Source organism: Hippocampus guttulatus, chromosome 6, assembly GCF_054856545.1.
Source record: "Hippocampus guttulatus isolate MCC_2025c chromosome 6, RoL_Hgut_1.0, whole genome shotgun sequence".
Taxonomy (NCBI): domain Eukaryota; kingdom Metazoa; phylum Chordata; class Actinopteri; order Syngnathiformes; family Syngnathidae; genus Hippocampus; species Hippocampus guttulatus.
In genome coordinates this window covers 24259654-24278216 of record NC_141266.1, presented here as the reverse complement: position 1 = coordinate 24278216, position 18563 = coordinate 24259654, and the positions used below count along the sequence as shown (strand labels likewise).

Genomic DNA, 18563 nt, shown 5'->3' with positions numbered 1-18563 from the left:
AAGGGAATTGACTTGTTTTTTCATTTTTATTGTTTTGAATGCACTCGGGGCAATTTGTGTTTTCGCTTCTTTCAATGTCATCAATTATTAGCAGAACATACGTGCACATTCATTTCACGCGGTTCGGCTATTTTTTTTATATTCAGCTTTTTCTCAACATTTCCATCTTTCTTTTCTTTTGAATGGAATTGATGAATTATAATGACGAGAGTAGATGCTGGGCGCAGGTTGTCTTTCCCATCCGATGAGTTTGCATACTTCACTCGCTTCTCTCTGGTCTGTTTCTACCGAGTCTTGACGGAAGGTGTGCGGCAGCCCCCCGCCCCCTCTCCCCCTACCCTCGCCCCCAAGTGAAAGTTAACAGCAAGGATGGCAATGCAGGTGAGCGCGCAGGCCACTGCCGGCGAGCCTCCCGTCTCTCCTTTTCGCACACTATTTGTGGGATGTGATGGGCAGAGCGGGAATCGCGGCATGATTCAGAGCTTGCGGGGGGGGGGGGGGGGGGGTCAGGATCTATGAGAATGTACCGCGGGGAACATTTCCATATAATGAACACATCGGTACATCTTCCTTCGCGGTTCTCCGGAGGGAGGCCGGTGAAGGAACACGAGCCGAGAGCGGAAATGCGACCGCGCCCGCGCAAAGATGAATCCGTGGAAGTGGAAGTATCCACGTGGTTGCGCTTTTTCATTTTTGGTCACGGAGCGAACGAGGTCATATCTCGGCCTCGATACTTGCTGCCGTTCAAATTTGTCCAATGCAAAGTATGAATAGAGGGTGGGGAACAACGCCTCAGTCATCCGATTGAGCGGGCCGAAAATAATTTGGTTGCGCCAGCAAAACGCGCACGTCCACAAATAAGACCGCAACGTACTTTGATCATCTGGAAAGGAGATGGTGCATTCTAATCAATGGAGGATTTGGAAAGCCCCAACAGAGGGATGATTTGACCGCACTCCCTCGGGGCTCCGCTCCCGTTGGCTCAAACCCACCCCTCGGCGTGGTGCCGGACCGCCATACAGTTCGCAAGCGTGCACGATGCAACTGTAACATTTTCATTCTCTCCCCTCGCCGCGGGGCGGAATGAAACGCGGGGCGGCCTAATTTCTCCAGCTGCTGCCGGCTCGTTCCGCGCGGGAACCGGCGGTGCGAAATCAAAGCGGCGCCGGCCGTGACGCGGGTCAATACCGATCAAACGCGCTTGAGGATGTGCGCCGTTGAGTCCATTCCCTCCACCTGTCTGTGCAGATTTCACAGAAGCGGCCAATCACTGGAAATCATTTTATATTTATTGAAATAAAAAAAAAAGAAGAAGAAAAATACACCATATCGTTTCCTGATACATTTCCCGTTTGATTCCTAGAAAACCGTACGCTACATCTAACGTTATGCAAATTGTTTCCTCACAGAAGGCTTTCTGGCAGAGTCTTCTTTGGTTCCAAATGAAGCGAAGAAACTCGCCAAAGGCAACGTCATTGACTCATAATTGACGTTTTAGCCTGGGCCCGACCCGTTTTGCGGCGAGATCAAGCGCCGATAGGACGCCTCGGCGCCGCGTGTCAGTACACCCGATTGTGACCTTTCGGGGAGGCAGACCCGTAGCGTCGACGGCGTGCCGCTCTCGAGATCCACTCCGCTAAACACCCGGAGCTCGGCTCGCAGGATTTTACAGTTACAGTATGAGCACCGGGCAAGAGAAACGGAGAAAACGCATCAAATCGGCACTTCGGGGCTTTTCCGGATTAACTTTTGATCTTTAACTGTCCAAGGGCTCCTTTCGAAATCCTCTTGAGGCAAGTTCCACTTGAGCGCGGTGACATTTGGGTAGGCATGTCCATTGCCCGTTTCTGGACGAGCCATCCGAAAGATTTTTGTGCGAATGCTTCCAAATGTGAATGTGGAAAGTGTTTGGTTTAAAAGATGTTGTTTGGTGAAGATCCCGAACTTGAGATGGGCTCAGGAAGGAACCTTGCAATGCGCGTCTCGCCTCATTTCTCTGGGAATACTGTTTGCATGAAGTAGGTTATGGACGTCAGAAAAAAAAAAAAAAAGGATTGTTAAGTCTTTGTAGTTGCGTTGCAAAGGGTTGGAAAATTTCACGTCCATTTTTGGAACGTTTGTGATTAATTGCATTCCACTCCAATAAATCATGCGAAGGCTGTGGCTAACGTCGGCTCGTTTTGGGTGTGAATTGCTAGCTTAGCGCTGCAATTTTTTACGAATCTGGATGCGAGTTCTCTGTAAATTATTCTTATTTTAGTTTGAGAACGGGGCTTGTACATGCTAGTGAAGGGCTGCGGCTCGGGTCAGAAACTCCAGACGGCGGCGGCGGCGGCGGTGTTGTGATGTGAGGCTGCAAACACTTGTAAAGCTTCGCCGCTCGGTGGGATACGACCTTAAGTTTGCAATTGAAGCCAAGCTTCAATTTTGCAAAGGATTGAAGTCCCATGGGAGGTGTCCAACTTTGAAAATTCCCCAAATTTTGCGACCCTATTTACTGGCGGTCGGGGCCGTTGTTGTTCCTTGAATGCGTCAGCAGAAATATTCCTCGTTCGAAAAAAAAACCAACAAAAAATAGCTGCGTTGTCCTCTATGGACATGAAAGAATCAACAACAAGTCACTCCAAATGTCGACTGCGTTTGATGTCCTCATTCGGAGGTGGAGCCACCCGAGGGCTCGGGTGCGCCCATCTTCTTCAGGGTACGCTCGTCCGTCACCGACATGGAGCGAGAGTACACGGGGGCGGACGAGGTCGGAGCTCCTGAAAGCCGGAAAAAGTCAAATTGAGAAAAGATTTTTTTTTTTTTTTCAGGACATACTGACGTTTGGCAGGGTAAAATTCAGATCATCTTTTTCCAGATTTTTTTTTCCCGTAGTCTTACAAAGAAGGAATAGACACAATTTTTTTTAAAAAGTGAAACTAATAAAAACTAGCGCCGTTTGAATGTCGTTACTTTTGTTGTAATGTTACAAAAAAACAAAAAACAAATGCGACCAATTTTTATCCCATTTTTCAATTGGCTGTTTTCTCAGAGATTGAAAGCAGCTCGCATGATTCGAAAGACAGATGAGAAATGACCCGTTTCCAATCAGGCTAAGTGGCGCTTCACACTTCAGCTTGCCATGAGTTGAACCCCCCTTTTTTGCGATTCAAGTCCAGCCACTGGTTTTCCCCTTGGGGGGCGGGGGGGGGGGGGCCCGGCTGACTTTGAGAGCGATACGGACGACACCCTGGACTGGACGCTATATCGCACGAGCACACTTTTTACGACTCGCCGAAGCAAAATGACCTCCATTTCATTTTATTATGGTGGATGAATGAAATCCAAACCACTAATGTGCCTGCGTGGTGGGGGGGGGGCACGCGAGCAACGGCAGGCGAGTCGAGCTGCAGCTTCTTGAGCAACGACTGCACATTTGTGGCACCTTGAAGTCTCATCATCATCGTCATCATCACACGCACGCACGGGAGGGGTGATGGCGAGCGAGAGATAAAGAGGGAGGCCCCACTGGGGTTTGGATCTGCGATATTGCTTCCACCGAGCCAGTGGCGTGAAGGACTAGATTGTCTGCCCTTGGATATTTCCTTTTTTTCCGAAGACTACTTCCTGTCCTACAAAGAGAGGGCGAGGATTAAATGTGACCGGTGAATTGAACTGCGCCTTCCGTTACGCGTGCGACTCGCCAACGGACAAACTCCCGGTTGGCTGTTGGGAAAAACTACAGTTGTTGGCTTACATTCAAACTTCAGCTTGCAGCCATCGCGAGTGACACCGGCCTCAAAACGGGTCCATTTATGCCTCACTTCTTTTCCTTCGTCTTCTTCTTGTGATTCTCATTTTTAATCACGTTTTTTTTTTTTTTTTTTGATATTGAATCTGACGGACGGCACTTTGTGTTGAGAGCGTTGCTTTGACGATGTCGGAAGGATTGTGCGCCAATACAATTGCGGCTTGTGCCGTTGAAAAAGGAAGAGGAAACCTGGCGCCTCTTCATTTCGAGCAAACTAATCCGCGCGCGGACGTTTAGTCCGCCCAGTCGAGTTATCCAAAGCGAAACGGTTTCCGGTTGAGTCAATTTTGGGTCGGGACTTTTTTTAAAAAAATTCGATTGAAGTAAAGCAGTCGCATCCGTTCTTCTTCTCCCGCGGCACTTTTGCCAACCTCTGCATCAGGCCGAGGTTGGCGACGCTAACCAGCAGGGGGCGGGTCGGGAACGCGCGCGCCAGGTGGCTCCGTTCCACCGCTTCGCGGAGCCGCGCTGCGGCACGATCGCTTTCGGAGAGCTGGCCCGCCGGTACCCGCCAGAAACGGAGGAAACCTTATTTTCTCACCTGTGCTTTGTTTCACTTTGATGTTGGTCTTCTGTTGCATCATCTTCTCGTACTGTCTCACCTCCTCCAAGCTCAGCCCTATGAGTGCAAAACACACACACCGATTAATTTGTGCGTCTTCCCCAATAGAGAAAAATCACAACCTTGCAATACATGTTTCGGTTTGATGACGGCCCAACAAAGGTCAATTTTTAACCTCTGACTTGCTGAAAAAGTCGCTTCGTCACCGTTTTTTTGCGCTCCAATACCCCTTTCCCACTGCCGCAAAATCACGGGTAAACACGCTTTTTTTTTGGGCAGTGGGCAAGACTGACTGGCCAGCGCGCGCCATCGGCGGCGGGTTGTGATCGCCTCGGAACGCCTCCGCTAGCAGTTTGAAAGCCTAAGACGGGACTTCCCGGTAATTACGTGATGATGAATCATAAGATCGCGCGCCATCGGCCTCGTATGTAGCACGCCCCCGCAACAAAGCTAGGAGATCGCCATTTAAACCGTTGTCTCAGTAGGAGCAAAGAGTTGATCCTCCGCTGCTTTTTTGACCATTTTGAGGACGCTGAAAAGCATGATAAAAGAAAGAACGCGAAATCTGTCGTGGAAGGGGGCGGGGCGCAGAATCGCCTACTGTTGGTCATAGGGACATATTGCCAATTGGTCGCGTGTCACCACGGATCACTATCCATCCATTTTCCAAACCGCTTGATCCTCATTAGGGTCGCGGGGGGTGCTGGAGCCTATCCCAGCTGTCTTCGGGCAGTAGGCGGGGGACACCCTGAATCGGTTGCCAGCCAATCGCAGGGCACACAGAGACGAACAACCATCCACGCCCACATTCACACCTAGGGACAATTTAGAGCGTTCAATCAGCCTGCCATTCATGTTTTTGGAATGTGGGAGGAAACCGGAGTACCCGGAGAAAACCCACGCAGGCCCGGGGAGAACATGCAAACTCCACACAGGGAGGCCGGAGCTGGAATTGAACCCGGTACCTCCGCACTGTGAAGTCGACGTGCTAACCACTGGACTACCGGGCCGCCCCGGATCACTACTACCCGCTAATTTCAGTTGGGAAGGGGGTAGAACTGAAAAGCCCCAAGATGCCCAAGATGGTGCCAAAGCCCCGTCCGTGTCTAATTAAAGCAGTGTTGTGTTGGCAGCATTTCGTAGCGTCTAATGGCAGGCAATCATCAAGCTTTTAGGGCTTGGCTTCTGACAGGTGATGATATATGCTTGAAATGTGGCGACAGCTCGACTTGACTTGCTTGATCTTTTTGCCACATCAACTTGGCACTTGCTTGAAGCGGGAAGGTTTGGACTTGAGACTTCCTGATGACTTGCAAATGCTGTCCATAACTTTTGGGCCACTTCTGGTGCTAACTGCGTGTCCATGCTCTCGCCATTGGGGCGGGGCGGGGGGCCAGGGGGGGGGGGGGGCATCAATCCCGAAAAGGCCAATGCAGGGGAAAAGTGGCATGACGTCACTCTTTCACTCTAGGAATCAATCTTGGCATTGTTGTCGTTGAATAATGAAAATAAGAATGGCTTGGTGGAGAAATCTGCTCATTCACTACATTCATCTCATCAACTGACCCATTTTTGGGGGACGTCATTTTTATGTTTCTTTTGGGTCTCCCTAGCAGGCCCATCATTCTAGAATGGCGTCTTCACTTGGGAGGACCGCATGCTCATTATGCTGCACACACACACACACACTAGCCTCACTAAAAAGTGTTTTTTACTTCAGGCTACACAGCTGTTGATTCCCAATCCCGAGTTCTCTTCACATTGCGTGTGTGGAAATGTTTTTATTTTCCCATCCGAACGTTTTCCTGCAAATTTGTAACATTTGATTAAAAAAAAAAAAAAAAACCTTGAAGTAATGACCACGTTGCTTTCGCCGCGTGGCTCATGACTATTCATCTGGGATTTGCATAATGCGTTGGAGTGTACGGTTTTTGCCCCAATTCTAGGGAAAAAAAACTAAACAAAAACCCTCCACACGGAGCCACGACGCTGCCGTTAAGTTTTGAGCTCTACGGGGGCGCGTTGGAAAAATGTTTTGCAAGCATGCACTGCGTCGCTCCAACCGTTGTCGAAATGTGTCGTTTGGTTATTCGGAGGGCACCAAAAGCGGAGTGCCGGCGCGCTTTCGAGGGCGCTCCGTCTGGGGACGCGGCGCAGCGGCGCGTCAAGCGTGACGGATGGAACACAGTTCAAGCGCGAGCTGCTGATTGGTTTACAACATCGGCTGCATTCGGAAATGATTACGAGAGGGCGGCGTGCTCTGCCTCTCGAAACAGACGCAATCGCAGAGCGCCGCACGGGCCTCAGAGTGAATTTACGAATGGGACCCTCACGCTCACGGTCTCGGTTGATGTAAAAAAAAAAAAAAAAGCAACATTTCTTGAAAAATAGCCGGAAAACCTGCCAAATCGTGAGGTAAAAATGCACTGGATGAAGTTACGGTCGCAAATGAAAATACATTACCCAGTGAATCGGCAACAAGCGAAGTAGCGATGGGGGCACGGCGTCATTTGAATTTGCCCGAAGAGATAATAAAGAATGGCTAATTATTAACCCAATGACTCCGAACGTCTTTTCCGCCGGGTATGACTTCCCACGTGATTGTTGAGAGAAAAGAAACGGCACGCCACTCACTTCGTCAGTTCGAGTTGAATAAAGTTAGTGGCGGAAATAATGATGGCGCGCCGTTGTTTTTCGAGATTTGTTTTTAAGCTGGCAAACGGTCAAGGAAACGCACAGCGAGTGTCGGAATCTCCAGTTGCACCGGCGGGACAAAGGTCAAGTGCACGATTGCGCCTCGATGTCATGGAGTGAGGCGTCGTGTGTTCTTTGACCCACCGTGCCATTCGTCCACCCAAGCCACTGCTTGCCGGTGACCAATCAGGAGGATGTCACGAATGTTCTGACGAAAGAAGAGATGACAAGACAGTAAAACGCTCGGCATTCACGCAAACATTCACACGGTGGCGACCTCGCCATCGCGCTTGTCCAAAACCTGACATGAGTATGTTACCAAAAAATAAAATAAAATAAAATTCAAACCACCGCGATATCATAACAGAGCATATCATTGACTGGACATCCAGATAAAATCAGCCTAAATTTGCAAGAATCGGTTCTGGATTATACGCCACATTTTATGTCGTGAACCAGATTTCAATTGTTCAGAAATCAATGAAAGCAAATGATGTAATAATCATAAAAACATTTTTTAGGGGGGGGGGGGGATGCGCTGCATACATTTGCCTGTGCGCTAAGGGGCTGAGAACAGTGCGCCACTGCACATGCGCAAGGCTTTGAGGGAACATTGCTTGTTCATGGAAACCGGCACCACATTTGTTTTTGCCTTTCTGTCCTTTGCGAATATTGTTTCCTTAATTAGTCATGACAATAAAAGCTGCGGCCTAATTAGCCGCCCGCACGTCATCACCATCAAGTAACAAGGAAGACTGTCATGAATACTTTGGCAGCTTGCGCCAAAAAAAAAAAAAAAAAAAAAAAAAAAAATTCAAGGCACAAGGTTTGCGTCTCACTTTGTGGATGAAATCCTCAGTTTTGGTCTGCAAGCCGTACACCTCGAAGCTGCAGTGCACTTTCTTGTAGGAGCACATGATGGGCTGGTGGTCCTCCCTCCAGCCCTCCTCCAGAGGCCCTCGCTGAGTCTTACGCGACTGCCAGCGAGACAGGTCCTGCGCCGAGCAAACACGCGTCCCATCAGCAAACGCCAGGCGCGTGAAGTCGGGATTGCGGGCGAGCGGAACGCTTTGCGCCGCCCGGCCCATAAAGTGTCACTGTGCGCATCGGCGACTTAAGGGTGATTACAACGGCGATTTGAATATCCTCCTTGTGCCGTTTCAAGCGGGATTCGCTTGCGCTCTTGTTTTCTTTTTGCTCATAATTATTATTATTATTATTATTATTATTATTTTTTTTTTTTAATGAGAAGGCGTAAATGGTGCGCATGTCTGCCTCTGCTGGATTCAAAGGCGCGAATCGTGAGCCTCCGACGCGGACGCTCACGTCGCCGCCGCCTGATGCCTTTTGTGTCGTATGACCGGACGCACCTCGGACTCTTTGTAGTGCTTTTCGGGTATGGGGTCACTCAGGATATCCAGGAAACTCACGTGCTCCGCGGGCGTCGGCGTGCCGAATATCTTGGTCCAAAACAGAGAGAAAAAGCATGTGAGGAGATAAAAACAAACAAAGACAAGCTTCAACATGTCTGTCGCCGAAGTGCACATCAGGCAAAAGTCATCTGGAGTAAAAAGAAGCCCGGTAATTCCTTCCCGAAGACGTCAGTTTGGTGGACGGCGGAGGCCCGTACGTCGGGAGTCCGATCCGGACCAAAATGTCGAAATTAGGACTTGTTATCGAAGACATCAGCTCGGTCGATGTGCCCTCGCCATACTGTCGCGTGGAAACTACATTTCGCGCATCGCTGCTTTGATGCGCACGCACGGCGTGTAATCATGCTCAAAAAGACTGGAAATTGAATTTCCCCTCGTAGCTAAAAAATAAATACAAAGGGAATGGAATTACTGGGAATGACATCTTTTTTTTTTTTTTTTTTTTTTAAATGTAATACCTATTAAGGGAACTTCACGATGTCTTGTAAAATTGACACAGTGCAGAAGTGAGTGTTGCTAACAACACGGCGCTACCCGAGAGTGTTTCGTAAGTTATGAACGCGAAGTGATGCGGGTCACTCCTGTGGCTAATTCTCTCTCACCTCGACCATACTCACATTGTCGTTGGAGCCGTTGTTGTTCTCGAATCGCGTCTCGATACGGACGCTGAACTTGGGCAGAAATGACAACTGGAAGGGGACCGGAAAGCAACGTCGTTAGTTGACCAAAACTCTTGAAATGACTCCCGACTTCAAATTGGTGAATTGAAATGAAATGAAAACACAAAATGCGTTAAAATAAATGGTTGTAAAACAACCCAAAACTATAATAAATGGAGAAATCGCTGGACGTCCGTAAAGAAAATGGAAGGCCAAAACAGTTGTTTGCATTCGGGCGGAGTATCGACTCGGATTGGACAAATCGATTCGATTCACGATTCACTTCGGTTTATTTTCGATTCACTTAATCACTTTGCGCAGTCCCGATTTAGGCCCTAGTGTGTACACATCGCTTGAGCTCTGTTGGGAGTCTACGTATGATACGGAAGGAAGACTTACCGAGTATTCTGTCGTGCCGCAGATGTTGAATATGGAAAAAAAAAAAGGGGGGGTGTGAAACTGCGTTAGCTATTCCCACATGCATCGACATGGATTTGCTCTCATGCGTATGCGCTCAGACACACATACGAGCAAATATGATCAATATTTGATGGCACTCGTGCAAACATTTGTTGAGGGTAAACATGAGCTGCATAATGATTGGGTGTGAAAGCGCCGCTTAACAATGAGGCAAACAAACAAACCAACAAGCACCTGTGATGGTGTACGGGTAGAAATTCCAGGCCTTCTCAGTCACGTAGAAGAACCGCGGGGCAAACGCCTTCGCCCAGGCTGGCAGCTTGCTGAAACCGCACCGGGAGGAACGAGGACGGGGAGTGGAGCCATACGCGCGCGCGCGCACACACACACACACGCGCACACAGAGAAAACAAATTCAAGAAATGAGTTTCGTCGCCAGATTACCTGTGGGCAACTCTCTTCACGGCACTTTTTGTTTTGCGTGATTCATGGTTGGGAAGTCATGGCTAACGCTTGTTCCGCGTCACGTGGTTGCAAGCAGTCAAAATCGTTTTTGGGGCCTGATCATGCGGTGATGCGTCAATTTCCATGGAAGCCAAATTTGGTTGGGTGAGGACGCCTTTCTTGGAAACAAAATACTTTTTCAGGTTCTTTTCAGGTCATACTCCACACGCTTGCCGGCTGGCTCGCCGTTTTTATGGCAATCACTGGATCAATCAGGTTTTATTTCAAAAGCACTTTTCCTACCCTCGCCCCCCCCCCCCCCCCCCCCCCCCCCCCACCAAAAAAGTGGTTCACATGGATCACGTAAAATGATGCGGTGGGCCAGATTTGGCCCCTGGGCATTCTGTTTGACACCCATGGCCTAAGGGAGCTAAATGTATAAATGAGTTTGCTAACACATGAACTATAGCTACATGGCATTTGTGCTAATACCATGTTGATCCGAAGCATAGTCCAGAGATTTAACAAAAAATGTATTTAAAAATAAACAAGTGAAGTAAAAAAATATATATACATAAGTACTATGAGTCAAAATCAAATATGCTAATGAGTGAACTCCATTTTAGTCCTTCCCGCTTTCTGCTGAGGATGTGAATAATGCAACGTTTATGTGACTTGTGGAAACCTCCGGCATATCTTTACCGATGAGGATGTGAAGTTGTTGAGGTGAGCCACTATGGCGTTCACGGTCCTTACTTTGGCAAAGGGTGTGAGGACTCCTCTAAGTTCTGCTCAGCTCAATGTACCCATTAGATACCAAGTACAAGCATGCGTGTGCAACAGCTCAACTTTGCTGATGAGGACCAAACATTTCTGGAGTAAAGTCACAATGTAGTGAGTGCATTTGGCAGGTTTGTACTTTCAGGACTAGGTGGTAAGATTTCAGCATTGAATATGAATCTGTATGTGTGTAAGTTCTGGCATATCTCTAGTAATGGGGACCGAAAGTCTCAGGAGCACAGAAAAGATTCGGAAAATCCTCCGCGGTGTGAACATTTCTTCTTTCAGAGTTTATTTTCGGATTAGTTGGTGGCTTTAAAGTGGTGATAAGAATAAGCGTCGAGGTTGCTTGAGGTTAATGAGTTAGGTGAGATTAGGTGTGGGAAATTAATTTAGCAGTTAAAAAATTTGGAGGGAGAATCACCATTATCTTTATCAATGGCAACAATGTCACTGTCAATTGCGGCACATATGTGCAAACCTTACCCAGAAACGGCTCAGCTCATAACAGGACAAAAATAATCATGGCCGTGCCATAATTACTGAAAGCTAAAAAAAAAAAAGGAAGATTGCCCCTCTCACACAACATGTACTCGCGCTTGAGAATTCTTAAGCCGTCTTGGAACTGTCATGCGGTATCGGCCTCAGCATGTCTCTGGCATTTGGACTTTGCATGCAGACAGTTCAAACGTCACTCCGGGAAGGTGTTTGTCGAAAATGCTTTGACTGCACGCGTTGAAGTCAGATTTGGATCGCAGCTTGTGCAGTTAGTCATCCAACGAAACACAATCGCATGCCTTCATGGCGCTGCCCCAAAGGAAAACAGAATTCTTCTTACCTGCTGAGGTAGATTCGTTTCTCAGTCACCTGTCCCGGGCCGTGCTGGGGGTGAGTATCGGCCTCGTTCCTCACGACCTCCACCCCTTCTCCACTCGCGCTCTGCTCGCAGCTGTGCTTGCTGATCATGTACAGTTGCCCGATCCTGTACTGGAGCCGGAGCAAGACACGGGGATTTCAGGCAACATTTTCCCACATTGAGGAGACGCAAACAATCTTTGATCATGCCAACGCGAGAGGATGAATACGCGACTTGGCGCCGTAACGTTGAAGCTGACATATTGTGTTGGCGCAGCGCCGTCACGACCGGTCAACAATGGCGCCCTTTGAGAACAGCCGCTGACAAGTAGCACGTAACATTTACGGCGCAGATATACGGTAGACCAGGAGTCTGCTGTCGGCAGACGCCATCTTGACTTTGTTGCCCAAGAACTCTGAATGGACTATCAACAATGAAGCCAGAGAGCAGCCATCTTACGTTGCCACTGTTTGTGACAACTTGGGATTCCCCCCCCCCTCCCCCACTAGAAACATCTGTGCTTGTTTTATGCTATTTAAGATCCCTGTCTGAAATAACGAAAGCCTCTCAAAAAACAAATTTGGCTGTTTGCGTGGACCATTCAGCGTACATGATCTCAGTTCGTGAATTGTGACTGACAGAACTTCGGTTTACATTTTTGCCGCGATGGGCTTTGCTTTCATTTCATCATTGATGGCTCCACATCAAAATCCTGACCCGATGAAAGCGTGTTTTACTATTTGATTCCCAAAGTGTTTGTGTCTAAAAATATCTCGTTAAATTTAAACGGAGTTCTCTCATTCCGTTTGTTTGCTAAACTTTGAGCGTGTACACAAGAAAATGTTTTATTGTTCTGGCTGGCTGCATTGTTCAATAGCTGCATGTTTGTCCAGTGAGAGCAAATAAAAGTGTGTCTGACGTTATCGCGAACAAATATGCCACATAATTCTGCATCCCAATGCCGTCTCCTCCTGGCCTGTACACACAATGCTCAATAGGCAAGCCGGCGGCTAATGGCGTGTTTATTATGTGCCACTGTTTAGCGGTGCTGGGGAGTGTCAATGTGCCCCTAAATAGTACCAAAAAAAAAAGCATGAAATAGTTTTCTATTGTGTCAATCATTGGAGAAATTGATCAGGCCTTGTGGAATTGCCTTTTGTCGACAAGATGCAAGTTACAAATAGGGCCTGACAGATGTGTTTTTTGAGGCTGATGCCAAGTCCAATATTTGGCAGAAAAAAAAATCCAATAACAACAACACATATTGGCAAAGACACACATGAATTATAGGCAGAATCTTTGACTGTTTGACACCACCTAGCCCTTTAGTATTTGTTTGTCTTTTCAGCAGGGAGAAATTTCCAGTACAAAAAAAAAATGGTTGGATGGTTAATCGAAATTTCACCTGATCTTTAAAACGTTAAAACGATTCATGCGTCGAACGGAACGTTGCTTTTACAAATTCCCCACGTTAAGAATGTACCCCGAATGCACCATGTCGCTTGTGTAGCAAACATTTCGCGTTTATGTGATCTTGTCGTCCCCGATATAAATAATCCATATATATATATTTTGACCGCTGTGTATGGGATGAATCCATGCTGTCAAAGGACAAACGGGTTGTCTTGATGCTAATAACGATACACGCTGTGTGTGTACGAGGTCGTTTGGCTTGCCGACACAATCTTTTCAACCTCTCATCAAGTTCAGTTCCGGCACGTTCATATACTTCCCCTCTGATCTTGCTTTCCATCGATCTTGCCTTGGCTAAACATTATTTCTCATAAATAATTCTTGTCTACTTTGATTAAAAAAGAGCTTGATTCGCATAGGATGGAAAGAAAAAATAAAACGCATGCAAAATGTTATTCATTTCTGTCACACCAAGGCAGATGACAAAAGAAAAACGAGGTGAAAAAGGAGATTTGGGGCATCATCCTTCACTAATGACATTTTGATGACGCTCCTCCTCCTCCTTGCTCTAATTACTGTACAGCGTCAACACGCAACATTTACTTACAAGTCATTAGAAAGATCTTTTTTTTTTTTTTTTTAAATTTTGGCACAGCCGAGGCAGAACGGGCCCTGCCAGATGAGCGGCTAGATTTCACACGAAAGATTTGGATGTTTATCTTTCAGACAATCCCAGCGACGCGTTACGTCGAACAGGCTTGTCTGCTTTTCAATCAAAAAAAAAAAAAAAGGGACAGTGACAAGAGACTTGGCATTCATTTGCTTCCTGCAGTTTTCAGAGAATAAAGGTGAGGATGACTTTACAAACAGCCAACCCGTCCGTCCCTCCCGTGCATGTGGAAATGTTTTGCGGCGTGGTTTTAAAAAAAATCTTTTTTAGAATCATTAAAAAGACAACAACTTTGCATAATTGTTCAACGCTTTGTCTTTCCACTAGCAGGCCAAACCCAATGAAAGATGTCAAATGTTCAATCACGGATGAATATTTTTATATGCCGGGAAAAAAAAAATCTCATTACAATTTGTGAACTTTCAATGATGTCCAATTTCATGGCATTTTTATGGAATGGTCATTGAAGACTCGTCACATTCTCTTCTCTTCCACATATGAAAGTAAATGGTATCCATTTATTATTTAAAAAAAACAATTTTTATACAGATACAATTAATATTAAAAAGTTGACACAACCCTGTTCAAATGCCAGTTTTTTTGTGATATATTGTTAAAAAACAAAGAACCCGGATTGAATCATTTCCAAACTTTCAAGCGATAGCCCACACTGTGCTGATTTAAAAAAAGTCTTTTCGAGAAGATATGTAGAAATAAACGACTGAGTTAGTGCTCGCACAATTGCACGCGCAGCCTCTTCTAAGTGGGCATGTGGCTGTTTTCGGAATGAACCACTCACGTTCGAATTCATGTGAAATGCGAGTGACTTAAATGGCCTTGGATGAACCCCCAAATAAACTTCACTTGTTGTAGGCCGACTTTTTTTTCCTGGCCTGGAGGTTTTGTGCTCACACTCTTTCGTATTTGGAATTGTTTATAGTTCCCTCCGCCTAGATTTGAAGAAGGGGGGGCCTTGAGAAGGGGCCGCAGATGGGAGAATCCCCCTTCCAGGATGACCAGGCTGCAGTGGATGCCACAAAATGGTAGCAAATGTTTTGACACGATTTATCTTGGCCTCATTTTTTTTTTTTTTGCTCGGAAAAAAAAAGCAAGCTGGTATTTCAACAGGGGTGTGTTGACTTAAAATCCAATTAGGCGACATCCTTTTGTCCACTTTCTCATCATGTTTCTGCTCTGCTTAAAGTCGTTTCTCCAGTTCTGCCTTGTCATCGACAGAAACGTGGTCATGGTATTCCTTCATTTGTTTTAGTTTATTATTATTTTTCCTCATTCTTGAAAGAAAATTTGTCGCCCGTCTTTGGGTCAGAAAGTCATTCCTTTTTTTTTCTTTTTTGAAAAACCAAAATCAGGAGATTATGATGATTCTTATTGAGTATTAGTACCAAAGGTATCTGATTAAATAACGTCAATTGCATCGAGATTGACAGAGGGTGAGTTGTGGACACGAGCTTTAATTGACTTGAAGCACCCGGGGACTCGCGCGTTTCTCACCAGACGCCGTCACGTCAATCAGTTGGCAAATTGGATTCTCCGACTCGGTATTTGGTGGCTGAGCGGCCCGGCTCGTGTGTTGTTCAAGTTGATAGCTCATACCCGCACATCAACCGGCACGCCTTTTAAATTCCCCCGAAAGGATTTAAAGGCGAGCGTTAAGCGCACCCCCGATGTGACGGCGTCTTAAATGAGCCGCAGTCGTTCTTAGATTATTTCAGGTCAAGGAGGATTTGCTGCAGGATGAAGCTCCCGCGAGCTACACTGATACAGTCAATCCCATCTTGGGCTCCTGTCATTGTTAACAGGTAAAACAAGGAGGGAGGGGCCGTAGGGGGGTGGGCGGGGCGGTAACAGGAGTCAAATAGGAAGAGGACACGCTCATCCCTGTGACATCCCGCCCTTCGCCGGGATCGACTTTGTACATAAACTTGCAGGGTCAAAGTTTTTTTTTGTTTTCTTTGCGTCGTGGGTATCGCCAAACGGTAATCCGGTCCAACGAGTTTGCAACTGCGCAGCATGGAGTGCTTTGATATGCGGAGGAAGAGGAGGGAGAAGTGAATGTCGGCGATACTCATGTGTCATAGAGCAACGGCGTTGCCAATCAACTAGCAAATCGTCCCGGAGAAAATACTTTTGCTTTCTTGCGCTCAGTTATGTAATATATTTGTCCTCATTGCTAAAAGCGCAACCGAAAGTAAGTCGAGTCGTACAATGTGGGGCGTTTCCTCCATGACCTTGCTCTTAATTTGATTTGCATCGTTTAAAACATTTTCGTGACGCGTTTGCAACGCAGGGAAATGGCGCCGCATTGTATAAACAATATTAAAGTTATATTTGGCTACTTTTGTTAAGTGGGTTTACTTTATGTGCTGTCGCGGGCGATAGCAGAAAAAAATAATCAACATTTTTTTAAATTTTTTTTTAATGTGATTATTTATCCAGCCAGCCATTTTCTAATCCTCTTCTCCAATGTAATAATGGATGTATCCCGTCCCGGCTGTTTTGGGGCAGTAGGCGAGGTTCACCCCCAACTGTGTTTGCCAGCCAAACGCAGGGCAGACGTAGACAAACAACCGCCCGCACGCACAATCACACTGAGGGACAATTTCGAGTGTTCCATGAACCTGCCGTGCCTGCTTTTGGAACGTGGGAGTACCCGGAGAGAAAAGCCACGCAGGCACGGGGATAACATGCAAACTCCACACAAGAAGGCCCGAGCCGGAATCGAACTCGCCACTTCTGTACTGGGGGGCAGACGTGTTAACCAGTCGGAAAATCAATTGGTAACATAGCATTCAAATAAGAGCAATTACAAACATGGAAGACTAAATATTGGCTGCTCCCGCTGTGTGCGCCTTGGCCTCTTGGGGCAGCGTGGCGCCATACGAGCCGTAAGATATTTTGTGTATAAAAAATGTATACTGCTCTTTATTCATCTATCTTATTTTTTTTCACAGATTAGGAAGAATATATACTTTTGGTTATGAGCAGGAATATTTGTCTCGGAAATTGCTGCTAATTAATTTCCTGTTAGCCCGTCAATGGGGATTTTACATTGACTGCTAGCATTAACACTGCCGACGTTTATCACACTTAGTGCCTCATGTTTTCGGCAGACTTGTTGGGTCGAATTTGGCGAAGTTGTCATCGTCAACGCTTAAAATACTGCAATTCAATGTGTGCCGTAAGTTAGCAACTCGAACCGAAGTAGATAAACGGTCTTTCATATGAATGCGTGCTTCATTAGCCTTTACTTTTGCCGAAAGACGAACCGAAAAGACATATTAAAACCTTTATGTATCATGTTAGCATTGCTTGCGCTTGTTTCAGATAAGAAAAACATGAGAAAAGTTGGTTGAAAAAATAAGCATGTGATACATTTTGATCATAATATAGAGTGGGAGTAGGTGGAATTTGCAATTAGCTTATTTTTGTTTATCAGGAGGGACTCTGAATACCCACCGAAGCACCAGAGTTCGCATTGAAACCCCCAACCTCAGAACTGTACCCATCACCAATCACTGAAAAAGGGACATTGACCGCAATATTGTTACTTTTGTTTTTTTTTGGTGTCACTTATCGGAAAATCAAGGCAGACGGCAGCTATAAATGGAATCATAAAAACAACTTGAAAACTTAGTATGATCGTTGCTTCAGGCCATCGCAAAATTCCCGTCAGATTAGTCGAATGGCCTTAGCGTAATCCCGCCACGGGTGTGAAAACATTCCCCCCCCCTCCTTGGCGGCGGTCATCAAAGCTCAGGTCACGGCAGACACACTTACCTCATCCACAGTGAGCGGCATGCATATGCGGTACTCTTTCACCAACATGGTGCTGCCGCTTTGCTTTTCTTGCTTTGTTTTTGGTGCGGTGTTTGGGTAGCTCGCATGCAGACACGCTTTGGCACACCCGTGACCTTTCTGGAAACGCTCCTCTTCTGCTTTTTGAGGAGGGGGGAGCGGGAGTGTGTGGGGGGGGGGGATTTCCTTCTCCCCTGCTGTCGTCACAGCTCCACGAGCTTCTTTCCGTCAATGAGTGTGTCGTCTTACTCTGCGCAGCTCTGCATTTTAGTTGAACTTTCCGATGTTTGCAGCGGCTTCCTCCTCCTCTTCCTCCTCCTCCCCCACCCCCCCCGCCCCCGCCCCCCGCCCCCCCCACACCCCCACCACCCACTTCCTCGGTTGTCTCTTTTTTAGCTGCCACAACTGACAGAGAGCCCAACAACCAACTCTACCTGTTCCACTCCTTCGCTGGCAGCCTCTGTTTTTGTTTGTGTCCTCCCTGGACTTTCCATGCGCGGCGTGGCAGTCTCCTCCCTCTGCAAGCTTTGCTGCTTGCCACTTGCCTTCGCATTCCTTTGCCTGCTCTTTGCTTATCTTTTTCTCTCGTCCTCCCCCCACCCCCACCCCTCCCCCCCTGCGGTGCACGCCACGCCCACTGTACTTGGCGAGCGACTCACCTGTGCGCCCTCCCTCTTTCACACTCTTCTCCCTTCCGGTGGCGGAGCTAGACTTTTTACCATTGGGGTGGCCAAGGCTACCTCATTGGGTCGGCAAAAGAAAGAAAAAAAAAAAAAAAAAAAACGCTCTCACCAATCAATATCCGTTTTTATATTGCATAAAATTTGCACTCGCACGTGCGCTCAGTTAGAGTTGCCCAGTCTATTGAAATGTTTTTTTTTTGTCTCGCTAATGGTAGCCACATTAATGAGCCCGCATTTTAAGGGTATGATCATTCAAATTTGAAGACGCAACGGCAATGAATTAGAACATTATGTAAAAGTGAATAAGAGAAATTGAGACATGTCATCCTACAAGGCTGTA

At 46.8% G+C, this 18563-nt stretch overlaps 1 protein-coding gene across 1 annotated transcript; it reads right to left on the bottom strand.

The window, feature by feature from the left end:
• Positions 1 to 1267: 1267 nt before the first annotated feature.
• pitpnc1b (phosphatidylinositol transfer protein cytoplasmic 1b) lies at positions 1268 to 17871 on the bottom strand. The gene is made up of 10 exons (XM_086113420.1): positions 17523 to 17871; positions 11624 to 11772; positions 9796 to 9884; positions 9541 to 9548; positions 9100 to 9171; positions 8420 to 8509; positions 7889 to 8044; positions 7194 to 7257; positions 4335 to 4412; positions 1268 to 2762 (listed from the first exon to the last, which is right to left on the bottom strand). Exons 1-10 carry the CDS (start codon positions 17568 to 17570, stop codon positions 2650 to 2652), a joined length of 867 nt encoding a protein of 288 aa, XP_085969546.1. The 5' UTR covers positions 17571 to 17871; the 3' UTR covers positions 1268 to 2649.
• Positions 17872 to 18563: the final 692 nt, after the last annotated feature.